Below are 18,782 nucleotides of genomic sequence, written 5' to 3' on the forward strand. Positions count from 1 at the left end.
ATCTTGGTGTGGAATTTCTGGGATGTATGAAAAGTGCATGCTTAATGTTATGAGAAAATGTAAAACTGTCTTGCACGTGGTTAAATCATTTTACATTTGTACTAGCAGTATATGAGAGTTCTGGTTGCTTCACACCCTTTCCAACACTTTTTCATTGTCTTAATTTGAGCCATTCTAGTGGATATACAGTGATTTTAATGTTGTGTTTGATTGCATTTCCCTAATGACTAATGGTATTAAACATCTTTTCATATCCTTATTGGCCATTTGTACTATTTTTTTTTTTGAGACACGTCTGTTAAAAATCATTACCCTCTTTTTATGAGATTGTCATCCTGTTACTGATTTGTAATAGATTAGATTACGTAGATCTAATCTAATCTGTACGTAGATTGGATTAGTGGTTTGCAACTTGGGATAATGTCCCTCGGGCCTATGGAAATGTCTAGAGACATTTTTGGTTGACACCATTGTGGGAGGAGTCTTCTGTCTTCCTCCCCCACTTCCCCTCCCCCATTTCTCTTTCCATATTATCCCTCCCTCATTCCCTCTTCTCTCTTCCTCTTTTGGAGATTCAGTTTCATGTTATGCTGCTTTATATTTGCCTAGAGGCCATTGGAGCACTAGTTTTTTTCCAGTTTCTTTCCTCCCCATCCTTCAGTTTAGATCAGTATCTTATTGTCTTTTGCCATTTTGCTGTGGTATTCATTTAGTCTGTAGTGGAGCCCATGTGATAAGCTTTTTATTTGAAATGTTGGCCTTTTCAGCTCTAAGATTGCCTTTTTAAATTTTTATTTTAGTTTGTTTCTCTGCTGAGATTTTTCTAGTCTGTTCACTCACTATGTCCTGTTTTTTAATTAAACTCAACATATTCATTATAGCTGTTTTACTAGTTTTTGTCTGCTAAATCTATTATTTGAACCATCTGATTTATTCTGAGTTACGGTTTCTTGCTTTTTCACATGTCTAGGAACTTGTGATATATGCTGGGCACTGCATGATCCGTTATGCAGGGAGTATGGATTAATGGTGCTTTTAAGATGTGGGTTTTGTTCCAGCAGGCAGTTAAATTACCAGAGGGCGTTGATTCTGCTAAGCTTGTTGTTCGTTTGCTTTGTTAAGGACAGGTACCCTTTCTCAGCTTTATATTTTATTTTAGGGCATGGCTCCTACTCAGGGTGTGTTAAGTATTGTCATTTTGGAATCTTCACAGAATGCCTGAAGAGTGAAAGACTCTTCACACTTACTGAGCTGGAACTATTGAATTCACCCGCAAGTGACCTCTACTATCTCCACTCAGCTCCCAGGCCTGCTGCAGCCCCTCTTTTTTATTCCTTATGGATTCTCAGGCCAGCCCAGGTGCAGCCTGGCCTCAGCCAAGGCAGAGGGAAACTAGGGAAACCCCTCTAAAATTCTGTGCCATCCTCACACCCACCCTGGTGCATTTCCCTTCTTTCTTATATCTTATTCGTAAATTCTAGCTTCCTCAACAGCTCTGGCCTCTGATCTCAGCTTTCTCAGTTGAGAAAAACCATCATTTGGTTTTCCCTTGAGTTTCACCTCCCTGTTGTCAGGAAAGCTTATACAGAAAGCCAGTTTGATCATGGGGCTTATCTTGTGTATTTACTGGCTTTCAAGTCTCCTGCTGCCTGTTGTCCAATGTCTAAAAACGGTTGTCTCATGTATTTTGGCCAGGCTTTTGTTATTGTTGTTTATAGTGAGAAATAGTCTGATGTCATGTTATCCATCATGACTGTTAGTGAAAGTCCGCCCTAAAACTTCAGGGAAAAAACTTAGAGTGTTTTGAAATTATAATATACTTGTAATTATATAGAAAGGAGATCAATTGTGATTTTAGTTTGTTTTTTCAAGTTGCCACTTGTAACATGCCAATAAGTGAATATTTTATGTCTTGCTTTTTTTTTTTCCCCAAAGGCTGACTTGCTAGCTACTTACTGAGATAATACATAGTAATTTGTTCACACCCTGTAAAAGAGATCATTTGTTGTTACAAATATTCTTCAGAACTTGACAAAACCATCCAAAGAAAACTTGAGAGCTGGTGTATCCGTGATAGAGCTCCCTTAGAGGTTGAATCCCTTCATTATAACTTACATCAGACAGTACTGCTGGCTTGCTGCTATAAGCAGTGTTTTACCAGGAGGCTCCCTTAAGACAGGAACTTGTCATTATTTACAGTGTCTTCTTTGTGGATAACAGTCTGGGTTGTTGAGTCTAAGCAAGGGTCAGGGGTGACACTTTAAATTTCTTGAGATGGTTCAGAATGTCTTTCTTGATTTCCCAGAATCTCACTCTTCTCTCAAGTAATCAGTGTTTGCTAGTTTTCCTGTTTTTATTTCTACCTTTCACATAGCCTGTATTACTGAATATAGGTATCTTAACGTGTTCTGAAAAATTGTCTAGCATCAAAATTAAAATACTCATACATGAGAATCCCTGAAATTGCATGTGAAATGATTACACTGCTTTGAAGTGGCAAGTTTATTTCTCAACCAGTTTAGCTTTTGTGTGCAGGCTTTGTTTTGTTTTGGTCTGGTTTTTCTGGTTGACAGGTTGGGCTCAGGTGATCTATTCATGTGTATAAATATGTATTTATAAGTACGTAAAAGTTAAGGTGTGTATAAGGAAGACATTCCTGGCCATACTTTCTGGGTTTGTTTTTCATTTTTGTCAAGCTTATATCATTTTCATTCCTTGCGAGATGCCTGGCTTTTTCAAGATTGGTTGAGAATTTTCAAGGTGTTGTTTATAGCCACTGGCCTGGTCTCATATATAGTACAGTTCTGAACAGAAAGAGAAATATCCCTCATTGATATAAAATTCAAAAGAAATCAGTTACCTTTTCTGGCTTATGCTTTTAACACGTTGCAGTTACATTTAATAGTTTTGTTTCTCCCCATGAGTTCTTCAAAGTCTTGTGAATCCTTGTTTTTCTCAACTAGATGCTGAGAAAATTGTTCTTGTTGTCACATATTAGGTACCTTTTTAAAAATAAAAAAAATCTGATACCTGAAACAGCTAAAGATCCACATAAAATGGTCTTCTAAATGAGACTTATTTAGACTTATTCTATAATGAGACTTATGGTTGAATAAAAAGATACTTTTCATAAGATACTTTTCAAATAATTGAGATAATACTATTTTTTTAAGATAATACTATTTAAATGTTAAAATTGGCTTATAACATTTTTAAGGTGAAAGTGAGCCTTGAGACCTTGAGCGTAGACCCTGTTTTATCGATCAGATAAGTAACCGGAAAAGTGGTGACGGTGCTTTCAGAGCCAGGATTCCAGCACAGAGTCCTCCTGCCTGCAGGTGTAGTGCTCAGCTAGAGAGACAGCTGTGCGGCGCTACACGGACAAGACCGAGGTTAGCCGGGGCACTTGTGGCTCTTCTGCTGTTAATGTGAGCTCTCCTTACAAGGTCCTTCCTCACCTGTGTCTCTTCCCTTTTCTCAGATTCCCTGGGCTTACCCATTCCAAATCCCCCCGTTTGAGGAACTTGTTTTCACCTTTTTAAAAACCCAACTCAGGGCTTCTTTCCTAAGAAATATTCTGAAAACTCTTTTCCTACTCTCTTTTATTCTTCTGGTTGTTACTGTGTGCATCCTTTTGTTGCATTATGTTATAATTGGTTGTGGTTTTTTTTTCCTCTTTTAAATCACAAGTACCTAGTAAGATGTTATTTTCTCACGTGTTTGCTTTTTATTGAAGTGTAGTTGATTTACAGTATTGTGTTAGTCTCAGTTGTACGGCAGAGGAATTCAGAGATAGATCAGATGTATATATTCTTTTTCAAAAAATTACTTTTGGCTCTGCTGGGTCTTTGTTGCTGCATGCGGGCTTTCTCTAGCTGCAGCGGGCAGGGGCTATTTTTCCTTGTGATGTGCTGGCTTCTTGTTTTTGGTGGTTTCCCTTGTTGCAGAGCATGGGCTCTAGGGCCGTTGGGCTCAGTAGTTGTGGTGCGTGGGTTTAGTTGCTTCACGGCATGTGGAATCCTCCTGGACCAGTGATCCAGCCTATATCCCGTGCATTGGCAGGTGGATTCTTAACCACTGGACTATCGGGCAGTCCTCTGTATATATTTTTTTGTTTTTGATTCTTTTCCATTATAGGTTACTGCCAAGATATTGAATTTAGTTCCTTGTGCTATACAGTAAATCCTTGTTGTTTAACCATCATTTCCTGTATTTTAATCCCATGGCCTAGTATAGTGTCTTTGGAGTGAAATAAATTGAAATCTGCAATACTGGCAGATGAGAGGTTTAAGATAAGCTCTGATAAAGGCCTGAATGTTTACTTTGAACACAGCATGACTACTCGCTGTTTCATTTTTCTTCTTTGCTTACTTTCAGATTTCTAGATACATTGTGGATAGTTGGGTTGCCAAGTCTGTGTCTTCAGATCAGTGATTCTCAAATATCAGGTCTGTGAGCAGGCTGCAGCTAAAGCTTCTATTGATTTTATACAAAGGCAGTGGGTTTTCTCATTTAGTGGGTCTAGCATAATCCCAGGATCCTTGCTATTTTATTATGTTCACTTTAAATCTACCCAGTTGTTTTGATGGTCAGCTATGGTTTTTCCAATAGTCATGTACGGATGTGAGAGCTGGACATTAAAAAAGGCTGAGCACCGAAGAATTGACGCTTTTGAACTGTGGTGCTGGAGAAGACTCCTGAGAGTCCCTTGGACAGCAAGGAGATCAAACCAGTCAGTCCTAAAAGAAATCAACCCTGAATATTCATTGGAAGGACTGATAATGAAGCTCCAATACCTTGGCCACTTGATGTGAAGAGCCAACTCATTAGAAAAGACCCTGATGCTGGGAAAGATTGAAGGCAGGAGAAGCGGGTGACAGACGATGAGATGGGTGGATGGCATCACTGACTCAATGGACATGAGTTTTTGCAAGCTCTGGGAGATGGTGAAGGACAGGGAAACCTGGCGTGCTGCAGTCCATGGGGTTGTAGAGTTGGACACGCCTGAGCCACTGAATAACTACAGCTAGGTTTGGGAGCCACAGCTTCAGATAACAAGCTGTTCAATCAGAGTGAGATTATCTGGGGCAAACTTTTACCTGCTGTTTAAGAGCTTAAAATTTCTTATTTCTGGTTCCCAAAATGTCTGGCACATAATTTGTAGAAATGAGACACCTTTAAGATGTTTTTAGGCCGAGTTTTGATTAATTGAAATCTGGTGATTGCTTAACCTCCGTTTTTTTATTATCATTTTAGGAGTGTTCAGCCTTGGTGTTCCTGTCGATGCTCTCTTCTTTATTGGTAACCAGTTGGTGGCCACGAGTCATACAGGGAAAGTGGGAGTGTGGAACGCTGTCACCCAGCACTGGCAGGTTAGTTTTAACTAATGCGTATCACAGAAATGAGATTATTTCTGAAACGTGTGCTGATTGTGCATGTGCTCTGTTCTTGTGGAATTCGTATTGTTTATGTTTTGATTATATAGAATATTGAATATATTTAGTGGTAAATTAGCTTCTGGATACAAGTCTGACTGTATTTTCAAGAATCTTTAGTCACTTTGGAAAATGAATGGGTTTTTATATTGTGATTTGACATTTCTTTATTGCCTTGGAATGTTTTACGTTTTATGCCTTGGGAATAGTACTAGTCCAGGCAAACGTCATCTCCTGAGTGGAAGCACAGTTCTGTAGGAAAATAGAGGACAGCTAACTAAATGGTCTCAGGTACTTGAGATGAACAAGAAGGATGTAAGACTAAAGAAAGGTTAATACCTGATTCTGAAGGAGAGGAGAAAAACTAAAGAGCTTTAAGCAGAGAGTGATTTGATCAGATCCATGGTTTAGAAAGATAACAGTAATAGCTAATACAAAAAGTGGACTGGAGATCAGGGAAGGTATCCAGCAAAAGAAGCAGAGATTCAGCCAGAGTGAGTACATGCTAAGAGACTATTTGAAAAGCAATTCGTAAGCCATCCTAAAACGATGAGGATTGGTATCTGATTAGATATAGAAAATTAAAGAAGAGAGATGGCTTTCTAATTTTGACAGTTGGGTGGCTGGTAATATTTTAAATTGAAAGGGAATGGAGTGAGAGAAGCATATATGCTGGTGCATAGTGTGAGGAATAATTAGAATGATTAAATATGTTTCTTTTGAGATTCCTGTGGGTATCCGAATACAGGGGCTCAGGAAACAGTTGGGAATACCCCTTTGGAATTTAGGAAAGAAGAAAGGGCTAGAAAAAAGCATTTGGAAACCACAACACTTCTGTGGTAATTGAAAGATAAGAATTGATAAGATTTTCCATTGAAAGGATATCTCTAAAGAAAAGCCAGAACTGAAATGCTGGGTAACATTAGCTTTTAAAGGGAACAGGATAGGAAATGAAGAGCTAAAGGGACACATATGGTGTGATTGGGAAATGGTGTTGGTTTTGGTGGTAGAATATAATTTTCTTAGTTAGGTTGTGGTGAGGAGACAGATTGCAGGAACTGAGAAATTAAAAGATCAGAGATTAGAGGCAGCAAGTTCAGAACGTTGTTCAAAAGTCTGATGATGAAGTAGAGCAGAGAAATGAAGTGATAGTTTAAGGATCAAGGCTAGATGGAGGAAAAGATATTTAGTGCTTCATTTTTTTCTCTAGGATTTTAGAAGCTTGAGCATGCTTGTTAGAGAAGGGAGTTGACAGAGAAAGCATTTAAAGATTGGAAGAATGGAGATGGTTGCTAGTCCCATAGAGTATACGTACATAGTGTCTAGGACATAGTAGACCCAATAGACCCAAAAGAGAAGAGACTTCTTTCTCTGTGACAGAGGAGTCAGGAAGGAGTATTGTGGAGGAGAAAGACATGGAGGTGTGTTTCAGGGATTGCAGATATTATAAATCTTTATAAGGGACCTGGTTGGTACAGTTTTATGAGTTTCTTCCTTAACCCTCAGTACTGGGAGGGAACAAGAGCAAGAGAAAACAGCCTTGGCTTGATTCAGGATTGAAGATGTAATTAAATGGGTCTGACACACAAAGGGAAGAGAAACATAAAATGGCAAAGCAGTTGAAATTGTAAGATTGTAGTGGATTACCAGGCAAGCAGAGAAGGATGCAAGGATTCTAGGGACTGGAGAGAAGGTAAAGCAGGTCGATGACCTAAAAGGAGTGGAAATTGTGAAGATAGGAAGTTGTTGTCAAAGGCTGAAATTAAGATTTTGGAGTTGGAGCAGTTCTCGGTGATGTAGTCATTTAAATCATATGTTGGACTGACTTAAAAGTAGTTTCAATAGGGGTCAGAGAACTGTGAGGGTCATCAGGGTGGACATGTTGGTACCAGAATGGTGACAGAGAATGGGACAAAAATTCAGCTGATCAGATGCCCAGCTTCTCAGCAAAGGTGATAGGTTGATCTGGAAGCTGCAGTTGGGACAGAGAGAGGGTAATTGAACGTCATGCTTGAGTTGAGCTTGTGCAGGGATGTCCTTGAGATGTTATGGCAGGGCCTAACAAGTGCCAATACTTTGGCCACCTGATGCGAAAAGCTAGCTCATTGGAAAAGACCCTGATGCTGAGAAAGATTGAGAGCAGGAGAAGAAGGGGACTACAGAGGATGAGATGGTTAGATGACATCACCAACTCAATGGACATGAGTTTGCGCAAACTCTGGGAGATAGTGGAGGACAGGGAATCCTGGCGTGCTGCTGCTGTTCATGGGGTCGCAAAGAGTCAGACACTATTTAGCCACTGAACAGCAACAAAAGATGGCAGGAAAGTGGTGAGAGAATGAAAGACTTCCAATGAAAGAGATTATAATCAGGGAAAATTAAATTTCATTCTAGATGAAGACATGGAAGTCATGGTTGTAGAAAAAAGGTACTAGCTAAGATTAGGTGGGGCCAGTGTCAGCTGATTTAGCACTGTTAATGTAAATCCCGATGGCGCAGCAAGTAAGAATCTGCCTGCAATGCTGGAGACGCAGGTTCAGTCCCTGAGTTGGGAAGGTCCCCTGGAGGAGGAAACAGCAATCCACTCCAGTATTCTTGCCTGAAAAACCCCAAGGACTATGGAGCCTGGTGGGCTACAGTCCACAGAGTCACAAAGCCTGACACGACTGAGCACACACACCCGCACTGCAAACCCTAAGCAAGCAAATAGGGCATGTGCAGGGCAGTTAGTGGTCAGCACACAAGACATCCAGGAGTCAAGTCTCCTCGCCAGTGACTGAGCTAATTCATATAGGACCTTCCATACAGGCACAGAAAAGGCATCATAAAGGTGTTAGCGTAAAAGTGATGGGCCCGGGAGTGTGGGAAAGGACTGATCTAGGTTGATCTAAAACTGAGGAGGAGGGATTCTTCCGCTGGTGCTGTTCCTGCAAAGAGGAATGTGGATTTTAATGATTTATGGAAGGTCTGCTCTCAGGTAGGTTACTTGGCTAATATGTAAAGTCTGAACTTTCAGTGGCTCGGAGAAGTGGTGCTGTCTGTGCCATAAAACTTGTGAGGTACATTTCAGTTCCTAAAGGAACATGTGTCTTTATCAGCTTTTTTGTCTTTTCTAATGTCACAACTGCGTGTAAAAATTTTCATATTTTTGAGATCCCCGAAACTATACTGGTGTCCTCAAAGTGCATACTTCTTAAGCTTTTAATCCCATGGCTATAGCCTGTTGCTGCTTGTTTGGTACATGCATGAGTTGAAAACCATAGCTGACAAAGTAGGTTTGTTATCACATTTCAGGAAGACCTGGGGTAAGTTGAACATTCATGCAGCAAACAAGCCTTGTAACTTATAACCTAGATAGATGATTTATTTATTTTTTTTTTGGTGTGCAGGACCGAGCTAGTCTGTCATGAAATCTCAGTGTCTGATCTGAAAATCTCAACAGACAGTTGTGACCTGGGGCTGACTCCTGTGACTGCTATGGCACGGATGAGCAGATTCCGCTGTGGCCTGAAGCCACAGTTCTGCCCGGAGTAACACAGAAGTACACAGGACAACTGGTGTAGTTCCTGACTCCAGTTGTATAATCAAGATTGATCTGAAATATTTGAGTCAGATGAGCAAGCCTGAGAGCAAGAGTTTTTAAGCCTGAAAGCCATGGTGGTATTTAGGGGTAGCCGTTTCTCACTGTAGCTCTTGCCTGGTGGCTCAGACGGCCTGCCAGCGCAGGAGACATAAGAGACTTGGGATCCCTGGGTCAGGAAGATCCCCTGGAGAAGGAAATGGTACCCCACTCCAGTATTCTTGCCTGGAGAATTCCATGGACAGAGGAGACTGGCAGGCTACAGTCCATGGGGTTGCAAAGAGTCGGGCATGACTGAGCGACTGAACACACAGAACACAGGTGTGTGCTAGGACAGCTTCAGTGAAGTGTTAATAAAAGTGTCATGTATGCATTGTATCTGATGGGAGTAAGAAAAAGGGAAATTAACTTTTAGAAGAAACAGTTCAGTTTTCTCTTTGTTAATTCCTCTTTAGATTTAAGAAGATTAGAAATAAGGAGAAATAGGTAGGCTAGGCTGAGTTACATGGCAGAATAGCAGTTTTATGACTTATTTCCCCAGTCATTCAAGTTTAAGTGTAGATGTATATTGGAAACATAGGTTTCATTCTCATATTGAAAGACAGTTTTGGAAGTCAGTCCTGGAAAGTCATCGTATATTCTCATTCCTAAAGGATCAGAAAACTGTTCATTCTGGAAGACTGGGATCATCAGCCAGTCACCTTCTGAGTCATAACCTAACTGAACAGTGGAGGGCGAGCTTGAGGAGGAAATTCAGGCTCTGGGAACTGAGAATGAAAGTGAATTTCTGTGTTCTGAGGGCTGTGCTGGACCAGAATGCGGGAGGCTTGTTTCATTTTGCTTCTCTTCTGTTGTGGTCTGATGCACTTGCAGCACTGATGTTGCAGGTACGGTTTGGTGGGATTGGTTGTCTTGTTTTTTGTATTTGTAACAGGTTTGTGAGCCCTGCAAGGTACGGATAAGGTGGGAATTGGAATCTTAGGGCCAGAATTCATTGGCGAGAGGACTGGCATTTGGGTGTCTATTGTGTCTTGAACACTATCCCAAGTAGGTTGTTTTTCTGGCTTGGGATTTGCAGCAGCACAGCTGAGTCAGCTGAGTCGCTGGCGAGGAGACGTGACACCTGGACGTCTGCTGTATGCTGACCACCACCGTGTCACATGTGCTTGCTTAGGTTTTCAGTGCGTCTGTGTGCTCGGTCGTGTAGGCTCTTTGTGACTCTGCGGACTGTAGTCCATCAGGCTCCTTTGTCCTTGGGATTTTCCAGGCAAGAATACTGGAGTGGGTTGCCGTTTCCTCCTTCAGGGGACTTTCCCAACCCAGGGATTAAACCTGCGTCTCCTGCCTTGCAGGCAGATTCTTTAGTTGCTGAGCCATCGGGATTTACAGTACAATGCTAAATCAGCTGACACTGGCCCCGCCAATACTGACATACAGAAATATTGGGTAAAAATATTAAATGGCATATATTGTATTAATATCAGATATTGAATTATATTTGCTATTTGTTTCTTTATACATACTTGCATACCACATATCCATGTCAAGGCTCTGGATTCTGGGATTCCACCAGAAACAAGAAAGAGGCATGGCTTCAGGGGACAGTGTAAATCCAGCCTCTTGCAAAAAGCTGAAGCTTTGGTAATCTGCCTAAGTCCCTGAGAAGAAGACTGGGAAAATTTTGCTTAATAATTTTGGAATAGAAAAACTTGGTATGTGTTCCATATCTTGGATTGGGAAAGGTAGTGCAGGAGAAAACCATCAATGAGAAATTGAGGCCGCAATCATACTGGGAGTGCAAATACATGAATTGAAAGCACAAGGAGTCTTTGTGCTTGGGGAACTCCAGTTTGAGAAATTTATAGAACTGGCTAGGGTCATGTACATTTCTAGAGGTGGACATTAAGCCAAACAAGATATGGCACACACGACTTCAGGAAAGAAAGATTTCCTATTGAAACTGAGCCCATAACCTTCCTAAATTGGTAAACTACACATGAGAGCAAATGCGGGAAAGTCATCAAATGTAGGCAGGAGTACAAATGTTCCCTAGAGCTGAACATAATTGAACAATTAGCTACTATTGAGTAAATTCCTAAAGTTATTTAACGAGAAAGAAGGACTAAACTATAATGAATAGGAACAGTCAGAAAAGAAGCAAAATAAAACAGTGGAAATTTGAAAGCCATTGAAAATTCAAAACAAAACTTACTCAGTGCAGGGGTCCCCCGCGTCCGGACTGCAGACCCGTACCTCCTGTCACATCTGTGGTGCCTTTGGATTAGGAGTAACGTGCAAATTGCTTGAATCATCCCAGAGCCAACCCTCTCCATCCCTCCCACCAGCCCCAGTCTGTGGAAAAATTGTCTTCCACAAAACTGGTCCCTGATGCCAGAAAGGTTAGGGACTGCTGAACTTAAGGTGTTAAACGGAAAGACAAATAAAAAGACAGTGGATTGCTGGATGCATCTGAGAGAATCATTCACAGTGAAGCAGAAAGTGAGTAGAAAATATGAAAAGAAGAAATGAGCCAATCACTTTCAGAAAGGAATAGTGGAGATGGGGGGGATTTAGAAAAGATAATTGCTCACAGTTTTGGCGAATTAAAGAGAAACATGATTATGTTGATTAGAGAAACACATTAAGGCTGAATAAAATCAAATTCACACATTGTGAATCAATATACACATTGTGATGTAATAGAAGATAATATCAAAAGGTGTCCATAGAGTACTGACAGGTACATTGTGTGTGTGTGTGTATATTAGAGAGACAAGAGAATCGCTCAGTTGTGTCTGACTCTTTGCGACCCCTTGGACTGTGACCTGCTAGGCTCCTCTCTTGATGGAATTCTCCAGGCAAGAACACTGTAGTTGGCTGCCATTTCCTCCTTCAGGGGATCTTTCCAGGCCAGGGATTGAACCTGTGTCTCCTGCCTTGCAGGCGATTATTTTCTGTGTGAGCCAGCAGGGAAGCTCCCAGATACACTGTAGTCAGATGTAAAACAGACTCTTCGTGAGCACCAGTAGAAGCCAGAAGACAGTAGGCTATTCTCGAGTTAGTTGAGGAAATAAGTTTCAACCGAGAACTTTACATTCAGCAAAACTGTCATTCAAACATGAATGAGAGATGTTTTCATATAATACAGAAAGACTTTGTCACTTACAACCCTCAGTGGAAGGACTGCTGAAGAAATGCCCTTTGATAAGGTTATTTTACTTAGAAGAGGAAGGAGTGGAATACTGCGAACGTTACTAGCAAAGGCATTTCTCGATACGTTGGTGAATCTAAAGAAGTGTTTAAAAAGTAGTGGATGAAAGTTAAAACATTTTGTTAAAAAAATGATTATCCAGGCAGAGATTGTGGTTACAAGATTTAACGGGCCTAGTATTGCTTGAGAAGATAGACTGATTATTTTCAAAATGTAAATCATTTAAATTTTTGCATAGACATTAATGATAATCTCTGAACTACCTTAGGAGAGAAAACTCCCTTCCACCTTAGGTTTGTGACCACCATGACAGAATCACATGTACCGATCAGTGTGATTTCTCAGGTTCTTGACTGCCTCCTTGCTTACGCTGGGAGAGAAGATCTTGGTACCACCTCCTCTGTAACCTAACTTCACGTGTCCTCTGCTTTTTCTGTTCTCCTTGTGCTAAGAGGTGGACATGACAAGAAGAGCAGGATGTGATCGGGGTGCCGGGAAAGAGCTGGTGGTGGTGGTGTTTAATCACCAAGTCACGGCTGATATTTTGCAACCCCAGGGACTGTAGCACGCCAGGCTTCCCTGTCCCTCATTGTCTCCTGGAGTTTGCCCGGGTTCATGTCGTTTGAATCAGTCATGCCATCCAACCATCTCATCTTCTGTTGTCCTCTTCTCCTCCTGCCCTCAGTCTTTCTCAGCATCAGGGTCTTTTCCAATGAATCAGCTGTTCCCATCAGGTGGCCAAAGTTATTGGAGCTTCAGCTTTAGCATCAGTCCTTCAAAAGGATATTCAGGGTTGATTTCCTTTAAGATTGATTGGTTTGATCTCTTTGCTTTCCAAAGGACTCTCAAGAGTCTTTTCTAACACCACAGTTCAAAAGCATCTATTCTTTGGTGCTCAGCTTTCTTTTTCTTTTTTTTTTCAGTGGGTTTTGTCATACATTGATATGAATCAGCCATAGAGTTACACGTATTCCCCATGCCAATCCCCCCTCTCACATCTGTACATGACTACTAGAAAGACCATAGCCTTGACTATATGAACCTTTGTCAGCAAAGTGATGTCTTTGCTTTTTAACACACTGTTTAGGTTTGTCATAGCTTTCCTGTCAAGAAGCAGTTGTCTTCTAATTTCATGGCTGCAGTCAGCATCAGCAGTGATTTTAGAGCCTAAGAAGAAGAAAGTCGTCACTGCTCCAGGATTAGGAAGGCTCTAATCCTGGAGCCCACCCTCCCAGAGAATAGGAGGTCAAGTGTCTGTCTGGGATGTGCCTGGGAAAGCTCCAGGCTGCTGCCATCCTTTCATTGAAAAATGGTTGAGAGAGAGGAATCTCATGGCCTTATCTACCCCATCCTCTGACTGTGAAGACTCTGGGGTCGAACTGAAGCACTTTCTGGAGTACCTGAGCTAAAAAGATACAGTTGATAGAAGAAGATACATCAGTGAAGCAGCCTCCCCTCCTTTCTTCAGACCTCTTGACCCATCACGGAAGAGTTCTCAGTGACTACCTTCCTCTGAACCTGTTGGCTCTAAAACAGAAACCTGACCTGGGGTTGAGGGTGGCCATCAAATCTCTGCAGAGATATTGCTAGTCTGACTTATAACCAAGCATGACACCAGAAAGTATGCACAGAAATTAGGGTTGTGAACATGAACAGCTTATAGGAGTCATTATTTCCAAGATTTAGTTGTTTTTAAGTTTGGTTTTTAGTTAGAATTGGTAGATTCTGTGCTGTACTTGCTGTTCTTCAGACATGTGCCTTTTTCCTTTCTCTGCCTAACTCCTAGTTATTTATTTGTTTTGTTTTCAAGCGTTACTTCCTTTTTGAACTTTTCCTTGATCTTTGTCCTTCTCCCTGGACTGGAGTTGGAACAGGAATCCTTTCTTCCTCCATGGTTGTATTGCACATCCTATTTTAGTGCCTGTCACATTGTAATTGTCTTTTTTTTTCTTTCTTGCCCATGAGTTTCTAAGCTCCTACGGAGCAGAAGTAGTATTTCATACCCCTTATCCATTCCAGTACCTCTTCACCTGGATGATACCTAGTACATAAAAAGTGTATAATGTGGATGTTGAGTGTGTAAAGTTACACATGCATGCCTGGTCTGGCTGTACATAAGGGCAATTAAGTTTGATCTTACTGCCAGTACTCAGTAAGACTTTCTGGTTTTTATTTTGTTTTATAGTAAAAATCATGCCGTTTGCTTTTCTCTTAGCACAAACATAAGCATTCATTAATTTGTAACTAGCCTGATTTGCTTGGAAAACTGATTTTTTAATTCTAGTGCTTGAAAAAGCAAAAGCATCTGAGAACTTGGTTGGCCATTTCCTAGGAAATAGAGAAGTCTTCAGGGGGAGATAGAGAATGCTGCCTCTTCGAAGAAATGACAGTGTATCAAGGGAGCAAGTACTATCTGGAAGTTGGCTGATCTGTTTTCTGATTCTAATTCTGGGCAGGTCATTTCATCTCTTATTTGAGAGAGAGAAAGGAGAAAGGGGCCTGGGTCAGACTTAGTTTTCTAGTCCTAGTATGTGCTCTGACCTCATGCTCATGTGCAGAAAATGGAGATAAGCCAGCTAAATTCTGAAAGGAAAGTGCTGCTGTTGGAAATAAGTTTTTTTTTTTTTTTTTTAAAGAAGCTTTAAAGGGGACTCTATTGGTGGTTCTTCAGAGTTCCCCATGGATGTGTGTGTGTGTGTGTAAAGAAAGTCCATGTTCTAAGCTCTAATTAAGTATCTTCTTTATTGCAAGAATAAAAAAGTTTGAGGAAATTGAACAGAAAATATAGATCGTAATTAACATCTGACATCTAACAGTATTCTCACTACATCAGGTTCAAGACGTTGTTCCTATAACTAGTTATGACACTGCTGGCTCATTCCTTCTGCTGGGATGTAACAATGGATCAATATATTATATAGGTAAGTGGTCAGACACTTAGTATGGCTCTGTTTAGTATGACTTTTTTAAATGAAAATAAAATACGAATTTTTTTAAGTTTTAGATTTACTATTTATTTTCATACTATTTTTACTTTTTAGATATGCAGAAGTTCCCTTTGCGAATGAAGGATAATGATCTTCTTGTAACTGAACTTTATCATGATTCCTCAAATGATGCTATTACTGCTCTGAGTGTTTACCTCACACCCAAAACAAGTTAGTGCATAGCAAAATTATTATAAGCTATTGATGTTGTTTTATGTATGTTTATTCATTGGTTTATTCTAATACTAATCTGGTCCTTTGTTTTGGTAAACTGCAGTGATAGGATTTCATCTCTTTTAGTCTGAAGTCGATGTTTGGTTTTAGACTGAGATCAAACATAACCGATAAACATACTCTGGGGTGGAAGATTAGAACTTTTCTTCTTCTGAATTGTATTGTTAATTCTTATGATAATAACTAGAATTATTTTTAAAACTTACCTTCACATTTACCTTCCTATGATCACTGATTTCATTTTGAAATTAAGAGCTTTATCTTTTTAACAACAACAACAGAAGCTTTTAGACTATTAATCTCTTGGAAAATAAGCTTATTTCTCTGGGAAACTTCAAATTTAAGTTTCGGAGAACATCAGTATCCATAACTTCTCTTTCAGAGGCCATTGCAGTGAAATTAACAAACTAGTTCTGTAAATTATTAAGAATTTTTGTATTCTAGAGTGAAGGATAAACATAAATGGGGAACTGAAAATTTATCTGTAATGAAAGGAATTCTAGGAAATACATGTGGCCAGTAATGTTAATAGGTTGAATGTATTACTTGTGTAGAATCATATTATTAAATTGATTGTAAGAAATCATTATCTTCTGTATGAAAGAAAAATATTCTGGTGTACACAGACAGTTTTGATTGAAATTATGGTAGAATTTAAACTATTGCTCCAGAACAGAAGTCAGCAAACCATGTTCTTTTCATTGATAGTTTTATTTATTGTCTTTGGCTGCTTTTGTGCAGCTGTGTCAGAGGTGAGTGGTTGTCACAGAGACAGTTTGGCATGCAGATTTTACACTATTTGCTGTTTAGCCTTTGACAGAAAGTTTGCTGACCCTTGCTCTAGAATAAAGTATGCTCCCCCCAACCCCTGCAATTTAATTTAAAAGGGAGAAAAAAATTTGTGGTGGCAATATCTTCTTTTAAGACATGAGGGTGTATTGCCTTAAATTTTGAGAAGTGTTTTCCATAGGCTGCCCTTTCTCCCTTGATTCAAATATTTTTGGGTTGATCAGAAACAACAGCTATTAAAGTTAAGAGGTTCTCTGTGAAGCTTTGAAAGGCTATCGATCCCTGAACTCCATTCTGTCTTTAAATATGTGATGGAATCTGGGCACCTGTTTGAGAAAAAAATCCATAGATGAACCTAACATGATGAGATACTTGTACATAATTAAAAGAGACAACATAGGTAAGTGTGATGTCAGCAGTGTAATGGGTATATTTGTTCCCTAGTTAACAGCTTTGAAACTGTTTAAGAGCATATTACTTGTATATGTACAAGTAATTACAGTACTTGATTACACAAAGAGAAGATTTAATATTGTAGCGGAAGTAAAACAGATGGTCATTCTAAGCTGGAAGTCATATGGAGCATTACTTTTGGAATGCTGTGTTGTATCAATGGTGTTCTTAGCATATTAGATTTATTCTTTAAGCAGTTAATGAGTACCTGCTATGTCTCAGGCAAGGCACTCTGTAAGGTGTTTTAGATTAAAAGTGATTATGATTCAGTCTCATCAATAAAGAGTAGTGGTAGATAGAGAACAGGGGTTACAGTTGCTGTGATAGAATCTAATACATAGTACAGTGGAGTGAGTGTTAGGAATCGGTTTATAAAGGAACTAAGGCACTTAAGACGGTCAGAGAAGTCTTGAGATTTCTGTGCTGAGCTGGATTTGGGCCGATACAAGTGCTGAACCCAGCTCTGCCTCTTCTGTCACAGGGAGCACTTGCAAGGGCAGCTTTCTGTTGATCGTCTCCTATAATTTCACCGCTCCACTTTTGATTCTGTGCAGGTGTCAGTGGTAACTGGATCGAGATTGCCTATGGTACGAGCTCTGGGGCGGTGCGCGTCATCGTGCAGCACCCAGAGACGGTCGGGTCAGGCCCGCAGCTTTTCCAGACCTTCACTGTTCACCGAAGCCCCGTCACAAAGATCATGCTGTCAGAGAAGCATCTGGTATCAGGTGAAGTGATTTTATTGGTACTGGTAAGGCGGGCTGCCTCCATGAAACCACCTTGCCTTGGGTATAATTTTCTAGACTCCTACAGATTAAAAGAATACAAAAGCAGTGTTGTATGTATAGGCATACCAAAAAAAAATGGTAGAAAAGTTTAATAAGAAATACTGTGAAAATATGATTTTCTTTGATCTTGTCTGGCTGTAGTATACATAAATTTAGAAGGCATTGCATCTTTTATTTACTCTCTATTTTAATAGTTTGTTCTTATGGCATGTTTTGCTTCAGAAAATTTCTCAATCTTGTTGAGAAGAATTTTTTATTAGAGAAATTAAGTATGAATTTAATATAAATTTGGTTGTATTGTCTTAAGGTTTAATGCTAAAGTTAGTGGAATGTTGGTAGTCTAACATCAACTACTGTTAAAAATTAGAAAATGTATAAAGACGTGTGAAGAAGATAACAGCTGTGGGTTTATTGTTTTTCATAGTCATAGAGGGCTTCCCTGGTGGCTTCGTTGGTAAAGAGTCTGCCTGTAATGTGGGAGACTTGGGTTCAGTCCCTGGGTTGGGGAGATCCCCTGGAGAAGGGAAAGGCTCTCTATTCCAGTATTCTGGTCTGGAGAGTTCCATGGACTGTATAGTCCATGGGGTCACAAAGAGTCAGACATGATTGAAGGAATTTCTATTCTGTATAGGCATAGATTTTTTAAAATTTTAGATACCAATTTGATATTTAAAAAATTAGTTACAGATTTTAAAGCAAAATTAGGATGACACAACATAAAATGATCAAAAAGTAAAATTCCACAGTGAAATTATTGTATATGATAGATAATTTCTGAAAGACCGTAAAAAATTGAATTGTCAGGTATATCATTAGCATTTGCATTTATAAAACAATTTTGCATTAAATCTTTTGTAGATCAGTTCCTGCCTAATTTAAATTTTTATAAACATCATTTTCATATATCAACTTTGTTTATATGAAGACTACCTGATATAAAAAGGTGATGCATCTTTCAGTAATTAAACATCAAATGGAGCTGAAATACCTTGTCCATATATGGATGAATGGGTAGAAGGGCAGATGGATGGATGACTGTGCTTTTATTGAATGTCTCACTGTTTTGGATGTAATGATGCCTTCCCGAAACAATCTCTTTTTTAAATCTTTCATAAAGCAGTACTCATCTAACATCTGCCTCACTGAGAAATTGCTTACTCTGTATGGGTGGTTCTTCCTCTTTTGCCCAATTACTAAGTGTTAGTTTGCCTTAGATCTTTTTCTAGATTCTCCATTCTTCTTTGTCTGTTCTTTCTTTCCCTGGTGATTTGAATGTTATCATCTATATGCCGGTGACTTCCAGACTTT

General features: G+C 39.7%; 1 protein-coding gene across 1 annotated transcript in view; it reads left to right on the top strand.

Moving 5' to 3' along the window:
* KCTD3 (potassium channel tetramerization domain containing 3) overlaps window positions 1–18,782 on the top strand; it is a 48,601-nt gene that overhangs the window by 20,121 nt on the left and 9,698 nt on the right. The window contains exons 5-8 of the mRNA XM_061160034.1: window positions 5,257–5,372; window positions 15,060–15,147; window positions 15,268–15,384; window positions 17,244–17,414. Of these exons, the coding sequence (XP_061016017.1) occupies window positions 5,257–5,372; window positions 15,060–15,147; window positions 15,268–15,384; window positions 17,244–17,414 (492 nt within the window). The remainder of the gene's footprint in view (window positions 1–5,256; window positions 5,373–15,059; window positions 15,148–15,267; window positions 15,385–17,243; window positions 17,415–18,782) is intronic.

The sequence above is a fragment of the Dama dama genome, chromosome 14 (assembly GCF_033118175.1).
Source record: "Dama dama isolate Ldn47 chromosome 14, ASM3311817v1, whole genome shotgun sequence".
NCBI lineage: Eukaryota > Metazoa > Chordata > Mammalia > Artiodactyla > Cervidae > Dama > Dama dama.